This window comes from Oncorhynchus nerka, linkage group LG7, assembly GCF_034236695.1.
Source record: "Oncorhynchus nerka isolate Pitt River linkage group LG7, Oner_Uvic_2.0, whole genome shotgun sequence".
Taxonomy (NCBI): Eukaryota; Metazoa; Chordata; class Actinopteri; order Salmoniformes; family Salmonidae; genus Oncorhynchus; species Oncorhynchus nerka.
The window spans coordinates 77165646-77178815 of NC_088402.1; the positions used below are offsets into that span (position 1 = coordinate 77165646).

The window sequence follows — 13170 nt, forward strand, 5'->3', positions numbered from 1 at the left end:
ATGGGTCTATCCTGCTGTTTTTGTAGTCAGTTTGACGTTTTCTATGTGCCTCTAAAATGATGTGATGTCGTGTGATATCCTCGTGTTGTTATTATGATATCCCGGTTGATGTTTTGAGATCTCGAGGGGAGATCTGCATGAAGTTCGCATTAGCTGGAATCTTAGCTCTTATCTGCCTGCAACTAGCTAGCTATGAGGCTTGCTGTTTTGGGAAATCGATCGGACCCGCAAGACTAAACCAAACACAGGTGACGTTTACCTATGCAATATATGTTATTTTCCAGTTGTTGACAAACAGTTTTCCATAAGCGTCCTTAGCCTAGCTAGTTGCTTTGGTCCGCATAACACACAGCCTGGGCCCGTTGATAGCAGAACACTTTGATGAAACACTAACGTTAGCTAACGTTTGAGTTGTAATGCTGCTAAAATGATTTGAACTGTTTGATCTATTACAACAATGTAAGATAGCTAGTTAACACAAGCTGTCAGTTTATGATGATAGAGAGGTAGCCAGCTTCCAGTAATCTCTTTGCCTCCCATTTTGTGTAGACATGGCTTCCCAGCTCCAGGTTTTCTCCTCTCCTTCAGTCTCCTCCAGCGCATACACTCGTACCAAGAAATTGAAAGTAGAGAACAGTGTGTGGGATGTGAGCGTCCAGGTGGGAGACAACAACTACACTTACTACCAGCAGCAGGGCCCCATCCAGGGAAATGGAAACACATCCTCCCCCTCTGCATCAAGTTTCAACCCAGCATACAACTCCTCCAACTCCAACCAGGGGTATCCATCAATGGGGGGAGGCTCCCGGGAGCAGACGGTCGTACGGGCGGCAGACAGCACAGGCAGTGCCCGAGGACCCTCTTCATCTTCCTCCTCTTCTACCAGTCACCATGTCAAGGATGCTGCATCCTTCTCCCAGCCAGGGGACCTATACCACAAGCAGTACAGTAACAGCCTGAAGAGGAAAAGTGAGGAGGTGGACAGCAGTGACAGTGTTCAGATCCTGGAAGAGCTCTCTGCCCCTGTGCTCTCCAACCGCCCCGCCGCTGGTGGGGGGACCACCACAGCCCAGTCCATAGCACATTCCACCTCCACCACTAAGAGTAGTAACTCCCACAGTGAGGGAGACTACCAGCTAGTGCAGCATGAGATTCTGTGCTCTTTGTCTAACAGTTATGAGGTGCTGGAGTTCCTAGGGAGAGGTACATTTGGCCAGGTGGCTAAATGCTGGAAGCGTGGCACCAATGAAATCATGGCCATCAAGATCTTGAAGAATCATCCTTCATATGCCCGGCAAGGTCAAATTGAGGTTAGTGTCACTAAGCAGAAGTGACTTTCTTGTAAGCTTTAACCAGATAAATTAGTCTCTGGTCAGAGCTTCAATTGAATTTGAAAATTGTAGAGGTACCATGCATGTGTACATTTTGTAGAAGTTTGAGAAGGAGATGATATTAAAATAGTTGAACATATCTACAGTGCCTTCAGAAAGTATCCACACCCCTTGACTTTATCCACATTATGTTGTTACAGCCTGAATTTAAAATTTATTTAATTTAGATGTTGTGTCACTGGCCTACACACAATACCCCATAATGTTAAAGTGGAATTATGTTTTCTGAAATGTTTACAAATTAATAAAAAATGAAAAGCTGAAATGTCTTGGGTCAATAACTATTAGGCCCTTTGTTATGGCAAGCCTAAATATGTTCAGGAGTAAACGTTTGCTTAACAAGTATGGACATGGACATTCTGTGTGCAATAATAGTGTTTAACATGATTTTTTTAATGACTACCTCATCTCTATACCCCACACATACAATTATCTGTAGGATCCCTTAGTTGAGCAGTGAATTTCAAACACAGATTCAACCACATTTACCAGGGAGGTTTTTCAATGCCTTGCAAAGGGCACCTATTGGTAGATATATATTTTTTTTCAATATTTAAAAAAATTAAAAACAGTCATTGACTATCCCTTAACATGGTGAAGTTTTTAATTACACTTTGGATGGTGTATCAATATACCCAGTGACTACAAACATACAGGTGTCCTTCCTAACTCAGTTGCCGGAGAGGAAGGAAACTGAGGATGGATCAACATTGTAGTTACTTCATAATCCTAACTTAAATGACATATTGAAAACAAGGAAGCCTGTGCAGAATACAAATATTGCAAAACATGCATCCTGTTTACAATAAGGCACTAAATTAAAACTGCAAAGTTTATGTCCTGAATACAAAGTGTTATGTTTGGGGCAGACACAACACATAAATGAGTACCGCTCTTCATATTTTCAAGCATGGTGGTGGCTGCATCATGTTATGGGTATGCTTGTCATCGCAAGGATTAGGGAGTTTTTTTTAGGACAAAATGGAATGGAACTAAGCATAAACAAAGTCCAAGAGGAAAACCTGGTTCAGTATGCTTTCCAATAGACACTGGGAGACAAATTCACCTTTCAGCAGGACAATAACTTAAAACATAAGGCCAAATATACACTGGAGTTGCTTATCAAGATGACATTGAATGATCCTGAGTGGCCGAGTTACAGTTTTGACTTAAATCAGCTTGAAAATCTATGGCAAGACTTAAAAATGGCTATCTAGCAATGATCAACAACCAACTTGACAGAGCTTGAAGAATGTATAAAGAATAATGTGCAAATATTGTACAATCCAGGTGTGCAAAGCTCTTAAAAACGTACCCAGAAAGACTCACAGCTGTAAACGGTGACAGGGGTGTGAATACTTATGTAAATTAGATATTTCTGTATTTAATTTTCAATACATTTTCTAAAATGTAAAAAAAAACATGTTTGACTTTGTCATTATCGGTTATTTTGTGTAGATGGTTGAGAAAAAAAAATCAAATCCGTTTTGAATTCAGGCTGTAACACAACAAAATGTGGAATGAATACTTTCTGAAGGCTCTGTATCTGCCATCGTCCTGCAGGTGAGTATCCTGAGCAGACTGAGCACAGAGAACGCAGACGAGTTCAACTTTGTGCGTTCCTACGAGTGTTTCCAACACAAGAACCACACCTGTCTCGTGTTTGAGATGTTGGAGCAGAATCTCTATGACTTTCTGAAGCACAGCAAGTTCAGCCCGCTGCTGCTCAAGTCAATCCGGCCTGTGCTGCAGCAGGTACGATACAGTACAATTAATAGCCTTGAACACTTTTTTAGTACTGCACAATACTACTATATGCAAAATAACACAATACACTGTACATATTGCATGTTACCCATATCATAATACATATATATATATATATATATAGTTTTTACATTGCCACGTATGTCATCAGGTGGCCACGGCCCTGTTGAAGCTGAAGAGCCTGGGTCTAATCCATGCTGACCTGAAGCCTGAGAACATCATGCTGGTGGATCCTCTCAGACAGCCCTACAGGGTGAAGGTCATCGACTTCGGCTCCGCCAGCCACGTTTCTAAGGCAGTGTGTTCCACCTACCTACAGTCACGTTACTACCGGTGAGTGCCAGTCAGGGTTGGGGTCAATTTAATTTAGATTCAGTAAATTCAGGAAGTAAACGGAATATTCCAATAAGTAAAATCGGCATTGGATTTTCAATTTACTTATTGAATTGACTGAATAGAAATTTAATTGAGCCCAACCCTGGTGCATGTGTCGTTTTGTGACACAAGAGTCTCAGTAGCCATGGATGTATGGATGCTGGAGGAAATAGGTACAAAAGTATCTATATCCACAGTAAAATGAGTCCTATATCGACATAACCTGAAAGACCGCTCAGCAAGGAAGAAGGCACTGCTCCTAAACCGCCTTAAAAAAAAGCCAGACTACAGTTTGCAACTGCACATGGGGACAAAGATCGTACTTTTTGGAGAAATGTCCTCTGGTCTGATGAAACAATAATAGAACTGTTTGGCCATAATGACCATCGTTATGTTTGGAGGAAAAAGGGGGAGGCTTGCAAGCCGAAGAGCACCATCCCAAACGTGAAGCACGGGGGTGGCAGAATCATGTTGTGGGGGTACTTTGCTGCAGGAGGGACTGGTGCACTTCACAAAATATATGGCATCATGAGGAAAGGAAAATAATGTGGATATATTGAAGCAACATCTCAAGACATCAGTCAGGAAGTTAAAGCTTGGTCGCAAATGGGTCTTCCAAATGGACAATGACCCCAAGCATACTTCCAAAGTTGTGGCAAAATGGCTTAAGGACAACAAAGTCAAGGTATTTGAGTGGCCATCAGAAAGCCCTGACCTCAATCATATAGAACATTTGTGGGCAGAACTGAAAAAGCATGTGCGAGCAAGGAGGCCTACAGTATAAACCTGACTCTGTTACACCAGCTCTGTCAGGAGGAATGGGCCAAAATTCACCCAACTTATTGTGGGAAGCTTGTGGAAGGCTACCGAAACGTTTGACCCAAGTTAAACAATTTAAAGGCAATGCTACCAAATACTAATTGAGTGTATGTAAACTTCTGACCCACTGGGAATGTGATGAAAAAAATAAAAGCTGAAATAAATCATTCTCTCTACTATTATTCTGACATTTCACATTCTTAAAATAAAGTGGTGATCCTAACTGACCTAAGGCAGGGGATTTTTACTAGGATTAAATGTCAGGAATTGTGAAAAACTGAGTATAAATGTATTTGGCTAAGGTGTATGTAACCTTCCGACTTCAACTATATGTGTTGTTGCAGGGCGCCAGAGATCATCCTGGGCCTTCCCTTCTGTGAAGCTATAGATATGTGGTCTCTGGGCTGCGTCATTGCTGAACTGTTCTTGGGTTGGCCTCTTTATCCTGGTGCCTCAGAGTATGATCAGGTGAGCAGCACCTCTTCTACTTTTTGTGAGACACGACACTGTCATCCATCATTGACATGTATTTGTTTCCTCCATTTTGTTGAAGTATCAGTCATACATGAAGTGGCTGGTTTTCAGACACAGATTAAGTGTAGTCCTGGACTAAAGTGTGTTCAGTGGAGATTCCCATTTGAAGTGTTTTCTAGTCCAACACTAGTCTTATTCGGTGTCTGGGAAACTGGCCCTAAGTCTGTTTGTGACCAATCTCTGATTAACACTGTTGCTGTTGCTTTTCTCTTGGCTTCATCAGATCCGGTACATCTCCCAGACCCAGGGCCTGCCTGCTGAATACCTCCTGAGTGAAGGCACCAAGTCCAGTCGCTTCTTTAACAGAGGCCCTGATTCCAGCTACCCCCTATGGAGGCTCAAGGTACAGTAGGTAACATATTAGGAATCAAAATGTTGATAATTACATGTTTATAGCTAATTATCTTTCAAGTTTTAAGTTTTTTTAGTTGTATCTACAGGATATACATGGTATATACCTTCAAACGAAATGCTGACTTGCAGGTTCCTTCTCGACAATGCAACAACAATAAGAAATAATACAAGATAAGAATACGAACATAAAGTAGAATAGAATACATTTTTTTGCAAAAGTAAAATACAGAAGGCACATTTAATGTACAATATTTACACATGTATTAGAGAAAGGGGGGATTGAAGGGCTAGTGTTTAAATTGTTCAGGGCAAGTGTTTCAATTGTTCAGTATTAGCAATAGTGCATAAGAGTATGGTAGCGGCAATTGTGATGTGTGGGTGCATATTGATGAAATATCTTGTTCACTGATGTATATTGTACAGTACCTTTTAATAGTATTTTTTATTTTATTTTTTATTTTACGTTTTCTTTTTGTCTGTAGACTCCTTCAGAGCACGAGGCGGAGCTGGGGATAAAGTCAAAGGAGGCTCGGAAATACATCTTTAACTGTCTGGATGATATGATGCAGGTGAGGGTGACTAGGTCGCCATTCATTCTCTAAATCCACTCGTCATTAATCCATTACTATTTTGTATTAGGCTATGCTTATAAATTGGTACGTTTCATATCTCCAATTTATTTGATCTCTTCAGAGTAACTTGGATGTTTAAAGATGCAATATGCAACTGTCATTCGGATTGAAAGCAAGTCTAAGAAGCTGTATATCTGTTCTATGCACTATTTCTATGCTTCCCGTTCTGAAGTTTTGTTTTTTGCGTCTTTTACTTGCTGCTTTGTACACCAGATTCAAAAACAATATTTTTGGTTATGGAAAATATATTTCACAGCGTTTAAAAAATAAAATAATAATAATTAAAGACGGTACAATGATTCTCTACACTATGCTTGCTTGTTTTGTCACATAAAACTGAAATTAGTCGAATTTTAGCAACCAGGAAATGGTGGAGCGATTTCTGCAGAGTGCATCTATAAATGTTTACATTTGAGTCATTTAGCAGACTTTCTGTATGTTGTGGCAGGTGAACATGACTAGTCTGGCGGGGACTGACATCCAGGCAGAGAAGGCGGACCGGAGAGAGTTTATTGACCTGCTGAAGAAGATGCTAACGCTGGACGCAGACAAACGCATCACCCCCATGAAGACCCTCAACCACACCTTCGTCACCATGACCCACCTGCTGCACTTCCCTCACAGCTCACAGTAAGTAGAGGATCATCAGGACTATCGTATTGTGGCATTTATGTCAAATGACATTTTATATCAATTGTTTGGCCTATGAGCTCTTACACACAGGATTAAGACAGTTTGGCAAATCTCCTTGTTTTTCTCTCGAGATAAAATGTGTCATCAAATCAAATGTATTTATAAATCCCTTTTTACATCAGCAGTCACAAAGTGCTTATACTGAAACCCAGCCTAAGACCCCAAACAGCAAGCAATGCAGATGTAGAAGCACGGTGGTTAGGAAAAACTCCCCAGAAAGACAGGAACCGAGGAAGAAACCTAGAGAGGAACCAGGCTCTGAGGTGTGGCCAGTCCTCTTCTGGCTGTGCCAGGTGGATATAATAAGAGTACAGAGTACCTTGCTCCTTTAGATTCACATATGCCTTGATATTTCTTATTTTTCAGTGTGAAGTCGTGCTTCCAGAACATGGACATTTGCAAGCGAAGGGTCAACCCTTTCGAGAGTGGAAAGAATCTGTTTTCTAGCAGCAACACCCCCAGTGCAGCTACAAACCTCACTGTTACATTTAGCAGCCAGCACAACCAGGTGAGAACTGTTGTGGAAATTACACAGGGACACTAAAAGTTCATCTTAAATGAATCATTATTGTCAGTGCGCTGGAGGTTCCAACAAAGGTAATGCACCATAGTGAACGTCTGTCTGTCAGAAACTCAGACAAGTTACATTTGCATGATTTAGCATAACTAATTAATCATAACTGTTTTGTTTCATTCATGTGACCGACCAATACTGGGTCATGCATGTGGCAGACCAATACCTCACTTCTTATAAGCTGAGACCTTGAAACTGAGATATCTTTCGTTCTCAAAACAAGGTCTGGGTGTACTGCCAAATTGCAGCTACTGATAGTGAGGATTCGTTCACTCAAGTCACTTGCATGAACACAGAAATTGGTTTATAGAACAGCACATGAATAGAACACAGAAATTACTTATAAGAAACACACATTTTCATCACAGTACTAAGGATCTTTTTCCCCTTAAGCTAATATCTTTTATCATCAGACTTACTCAGCATGTCCTAGCATGAATATTTTACAGCACGTAAAGTGTGATGAATAGTTATTTCATGTTATCCACACCATGTCAGGTGGCGTCAACCGGTGGCCAGTCCCTGTCCCTGAGCAGCAACGTCCCTCTGCTGAACTACCAGTCGGGGCTGTATCAGCAGGCTACTATCAACATCCCAGGTCTCCACCAGCAAAGTGTCCCTCTGCAGACCAGACCCACCCAGCTGTGTGGCCAGGCAGAGCCTTTCCAGCAGACTCTCATAGTCTGCCCACCCACCATCCAGGGTGAGAACAGATGGGGCAGGGTTATAATGTTATATGTATAGTTTGTTTGCCTCTCTTGCTGAACTTGAATTGAAGACCAAATTCATGTCGCAGCTAAGTACATAGGTTGTAATGTGGGAGACCGCTTTCAGTGATACATGCTGTGTAGCCTTATGTGATGTAATAACACGAGGATCTGAACTTCATAATGTTGTCCAATTGTCCCTAGTTAGATGTAATGTCTGCAGTTTGCATCTGCAGAGCTGTATGCATGACATTGTAACTAATCTACCGCCTTCCTTTCTTCTTAGGCCTCCAGTCATCCGGTAAACACTCTGGGTTCCCAGTGAGGATGGATAACTCTGTTCCCATGGTGCCCCAGAACCAGTCCACTCAGCCTCTGCATCTCCAGCCTGGAATGCTCACACAGGTACAGCAAGACTGAGTGCTGTATGACTACCCACCACACCTTGACTCCATGTGTGTCCATTGAAATCCTATGAATAACCAGAGTAGTATTGACAGGATTCCTCACACCAAGGTGTTTAGCCTCCTTAACATCCTCTCCTTTCTTTGGGAATCAGTCTCCGACTGATTGGTGAAGGGATGTGGAGATCGGATTGACCTTCCCTGTCCATTTATCTAACCCCTACATCCCTCCCTCAAACCTCCTCCCCACCAGCAATCCTGCAATCCATTGATGGTAGCCACCCTGCAAGCCCCTGTGGCAGGAATGGCCCCTCTGTATTCACTGCCCCTGGGCTGTGGGCCTGGAAGGCCTGGCCTACTGGAACAGAGCCCCACCATGCTGGTAAAGCACTATCACTAATACCCCGTTGCCCCTTTCTCCTCCGACACATGTCAGGGGTGGGCAGAGCATGGGACGCATGTACTGCTGCTAACTCTGGTCTGTGCTTATGCTTGCAGCATATCATCTCTCCTTTTCTCTTCCCCTTCCAAAAAGAGAGATGTTGTATTATGATACAGAGACAGCTGAAGTTTCTGGAAGTCTTGCTGAAATGTAAATAGATTCAACCAAATGTAAATTTGCACTCCATCTCTTCAACCTTTGGAATCCCTGTTGATTCAAAATATCAATGTTGTTGCTTTGGTCCTGGAATCGTGCAGGAGACATTAGAAATACCATCTTTTTTTAGAATGCTGCCCCTTGATTGTCTGTCATGCTTCTCTTAACAGAATACTCTTGAGTTTCAGGTTTTAAACCACCTTCTCAGTTCCACAGAACTCTGTCTTCCAGGGCTTGAGCTTGGCTTGAGAGAATGAACAGTTGTTTCTTCTGCTAGTTGGAGTGCCGGTTTAATGGTGTTTTGATTTCAAACATATTTCCCTCAGCAGTAACTATTGAGGTTTTCTCTGTTCGGGTCATGCTTTGGAAGTCCGGGGAACAGAGAACAATCATAGAATGTTTTTCTTTCCCCTTTGAATTTGAGCTTGACTCAGTGGGGGCATGCTGGATGCCTATAGCTTTCCATGTATGACAGGAGCAGACACTGAATCATGTCTGTCTGCAAACTGCATGTGCTTGTCATGCCTCTTCCCAGTGGTTCTTGTAGAATCCACACCCAACCTGTAATGGTCTGACTCGTACTCACATGTAGCACAGCATTTTTCTATTTCCCTTAAAACAGACTGTTCAACTTGCTTTCATTGATCTCAGTATTAGTTGTTTTAGAAGCAAACCTAGAATAAATCACTTTGTTTGTTTTTGTCTGTGTGTGTGTGTACAGCAGGGCTGGCCAGCAGGCACCCAGCAGATCCTCATCCCCTCCACGTGGCAGCAGATGCCAGGTATGTCCCTCCACAACCCCAGCCAAACCCAGACTCTGGTCCCTGACTCCCCCATGGGAGCCCCCCTCTCTGGGGGAGACAGCTCAGGACAACAGGCCTCACACTGGAGGTGAGTACTGCAGTGGTGTCCCTCTGGGCACTAAGGCCATATCATTGTCCGAAGAGCAGAACGTTAGAGGAATTGCAGAGGAAGCCCTAATTTGATATTTTCTGACATTATTTTGTATCTAGGTTACAGTATGTGGAGACGTTAGATGGTTCAGATAATGTTGTGTTGTACTGATTCAGATATGCTAGGGAAGCTAATTACAAGTTATTGTCATGCCAGGGGTCGTCATGGGAGTCATTACCATGGCATCAAACAGCAGGACCATACACTGGGGCGTCATGCACCTGCGGCCCAGTTCCAAGCAAGATCTCAGCAGGGGAAAAGGTCTAAGGCTCGACATGCCGACAGTAGGGCCAGGTACATTTCAACCCAATGGTCAGGTCCAAGAATACACACTTTATTCATACTCTTGTATACTGTATGGTTCTCTTCCTCATTAGGTGTGTGATTTCTATGAATCAGTGAGAGCTTTATGATTGAGGACTTTCAGATCAACACAAACTTTTTTAAAGCACATTGAAACATCTCAATATACTTTCCTGTTAAAATGACATTTGTCCCTTTGCAGGCCTGTGTTGTCTCTGCAGACAGCCGCCCCTATGGTCCACAACACACCACTGCCTGCCTTGAGTGGTGATCCAATTATCATCTCTGATACTCCCAGCCCTGCTGTCAGCATTATCACTATCCATAGTGATACAGAGGACGAGGATGACGGGAAGTTCCCTGCTGCCAGGTGAGGTCACATCCTGTGTATTCTAATGTATCCACCTAATGTGTGAATGAATGAGAGACAATGGAGATACGCTGCTGTTTTGTTAAGTAGCTGAAACCAGCACCCTGGATGACCCTGGCTTTAGTGTCAATCCCTCGGGTGCGTGTGTCTGTGTGTCTCAAGGGGTTGGGTTGAAAGCAAAAGAGGAATTTTTGTGTTCTAAAAAGAAAACGATAAAGTTTTCTTCCTCTTTTCTGTCACAGCTCTGGTGCTAACCAGCGGGCCAACGTGATTAGCTGTGTGACAGTCCACGACTCGCATGACTCTGACTCGTCCACCAGCAGTCCCCTGAGCCCCAAGGGCCTGGCCAACAGCTCATCCTCGTCCCAGACCTCCCACTCCTTCTCCAAGTCTCTAGCCATCATCCTGCCCTTAGTGAAGACCCAGTCTGGGGAGAGCAGAGTACCTAAAACAGGTTGGCGTGGTAACACACCTCCAGTCTAGTGTTCCCCCTACTATTGTATAGGTGGAGCTGCCCACCTCCTTAGTTTTGTTGCCTTTCACCTTAAATAATTTGGTTTTATTGATTTTCAGATCAACCTGCTAATGTCTCTGGTAAATCCAAGAAGGGGACAGCTCAGAAGTCCAGCAGGGCAGGAAGGACCTCCAGCTCTGATCGCAACCAGAGTGCCACAACTAGCAGATCCCAACCACTCAACCTGAGTCAGGTAAGGGTATATGGTTGATCTCAATTGTCATGTCTTAGGGTTTTTATTTAAAATATAGTTATCTAGAATGTGAATGAAGGTAAGGTGTATATGGGGTGGCAGGTAGCCTAGTGGTTAATAGCGTTGGGCCAGTAACCAAAAGGTTGCTAGATCGAATCCCTGAGCTGACACGGTAAAAATATGTCGTTCTGCCCCTGAACAAGGCAGTTAACCCACTGTTCCTAGGCCGTCATTGAAAATAAGAATTTGTTCTTAACTGACTTGCCTAGTTAAATAAATATTAAATTTAAAAAAAAATCTAATATAAAATGTGAATCAAGGGATATAAATTGTAGCCAATGTTTTCCTCTCCAGGTACAGCAGTCTGTGATGTCATCATCACAAGACAGAACAGGAGGCAACAACAGCTCCTTGCCCCGTCAGACCACTTACCCTCCTCCCATCTCCTCCAACTCCTCTTACCGCCTGCACGAGGCTGCCTCCATCTTCACCTCTACCCCGAACCTGTACGCCTACCCTGCCTCTGCCGCCCTGGCCTCTGTCTCCCAGGCCGTGGACCAGCTCCATGCCGGCGGCTCTTCTCGACATGCCCGGCCCAATGGGCCCTACTCCTCCCTGGGGCTCCTACATGCCCAGGGACAGTACCACCACCAGCAGCAGCTGGCGGCCCAGCCTTACCCCGTTCCCCGATCCAGCGCGGCAGCCTACCAGCTAAGCCAAAGGAAGCTCAGTCAGTACCCCTACCTGTGAAGAATAGAAGCTGCCTGAGACAGAACCATAGAAATATAATCTGTGGACAGATCAGCTCTCTAGCCCAGTGGAAGACCAAATGGAGACCAAGATTATAAAGGTGCCCAACTGCACAAGTATAGCACTGGGACAATGATTTGTCATGTTTTTTAAATGTGCAATTTATTGTGTGCAAAGACCTTGTTTAAAATTTTAACAGCTTTGTTGGCAATTTCCTGATTTCAGAGACGGTTTTAACGTGGTAAATATGAGTTTTTTCCCTTTCGCTTTTTTCCCCGTTACTTAAATTAAGCACACTTATGTTAACAAAAAGTATTTAGACATTTCTTCTATGTAAAGCCAGTATTTCGTTTTTGAATATCTTTGTTTTTAGAATAATAAGCTTATAATAGCCTACCTGTCAAAAGCACTAACCATTTGTGTCCTTTATGCCATTATGACAATTTATTTCCATTGTTATTTTCATCATGTACTTCTGCTAATCAAATTGTATATTATAATGTACCTTTTATTAATTTGCTTTTAGCATTTTTTTGTGTCTATACATTGCAAATGACCCTGAACAGAGTTGGTCTCTGTTATAAATGTTTTGTGTTTATGTTTGTTAAAAAATACAGATGAAATTTGTTGACAAAATCACCTTATCTGAAACTTCTGACATTGCCGTTTGCAAACATGAATCTTTTGTGTTTTTCTCCAGCCTGTCACTGAGGCGCTTGTCAAAGGCCCTTGACTTTGAAAGTGCTGCTCACATATTCCACACATCACATTAATAATCTCATCACCACTTTAAGCCTATTGATAGGCTCCTGTCAACCTTGAATTAATTTGGTGAATTGTGTTGAATCTGATGGTGATTCATGAGTATATAAATAGATGTTGGATATAGAGTTGATGGTTTTGGTGACATGATGGTCGTTCATACAATCATACTATTATAATGTGAAGTGCTACATAGAACAGACAGTACACCTTAATCATCACATAGGCAAAAAAATGGTTTTTAAGATGTATACTGTGGTACTGTATTTTTGCAAAAGATCTATAATGCTTTTTGTTAATAAGCTAAATATAACAGAATATATACTTTCATACAAAACAAATCTATAGAATGAAGCTACTTCTATTTGTGTTTGGTTGGCCCTGGCTGATCCGGCTTGCTCACATCCTCCCAAATGGCGATCAGATCGGCTAGGAATGTCAATGATAAATTGATTCCTTTCATTCTTGCTAAGTTC

At 42.6% G+C, this 13170-nt stretch overlaps 1 protein-coding gene across 4 annotated transcripts; it reads left to right on the forward strand.

Annotated features, from left to right (window-relative positions):
• The first annotated feature begins 158 nt into the window (after positions 1-158).
• Positions 159-12945, forward strand: LOC115132430 (homeodomain-interacting protein kinase 1-like). Of its 4 annotated transcripts, none has more exons than XM_029665071.2 (18): positions 159-248; positions 550-1310; positions 2955-3146; positions 3310-3491; positions 4697-4820; positions 5110-5229; positions 5723-5809; positions 6321-6502; positions 6932-7073; positions 7638-7842; positions 8133-8251; positions 8504-8632; positions 9570-9739; positions 9959-10096; positions 10308-10475; positions 10718-10929; positions 11049-11182; positions 11537-12945. In XM_029665071.2, the coding sequence occupies exons 2-18, from the start codon at positions 552-554 to the stop codon at positions 11930-11932; spliced, it is 3459 nt and encodes a 1152-aa protein (XP_029520931.1). In that variant the 5' UTR covers positions 159-248; positions 550-551; the 3' UTR covers positions 11933-12945. The 4 variants fall into 4 exon arrangements, with proteins under 4 accessions (XP_029520931.1, XP_029520932.1, XP_029520933.1 ...); XM_029665072.2 differs by having other exon boundaries at positions 9573-9739; XM_029665073.2 differs by lacking the exon at positions 8504-8632.
• The last annotated feature ends 225 nt before the right edge of the window (positions 12946-13170 follow it).

What these genes read in the sequence shown, in the direction of transcription:
- LOC115132430 (XM_029665071.2), top strand. Translation starts at nt 552, where the DNA reads ATGGCTTCCCAGCTCCAGGTTTTCTCCTCTCCTTCAGTCTCCTCCAGC. An exon ending in ACCCCCTATGGAGGCTCAAG is followed by an intron (nt 5,230 to 5,722) that starts GTACAGTAGGTA and finishes TTTTGTCTGTAG; the next exon opens with ACTCCTTCAGAGCACGAGGC. An exon ending in CTGCCCACCCACCATCCAGG is followed by an intron (nt 7,843 to 8,132) that starts GTGAGAACAGAT and finishes CTTTCTTCTTAG; the next exon opens with GCCTCCAGTCATCCGGTAAA.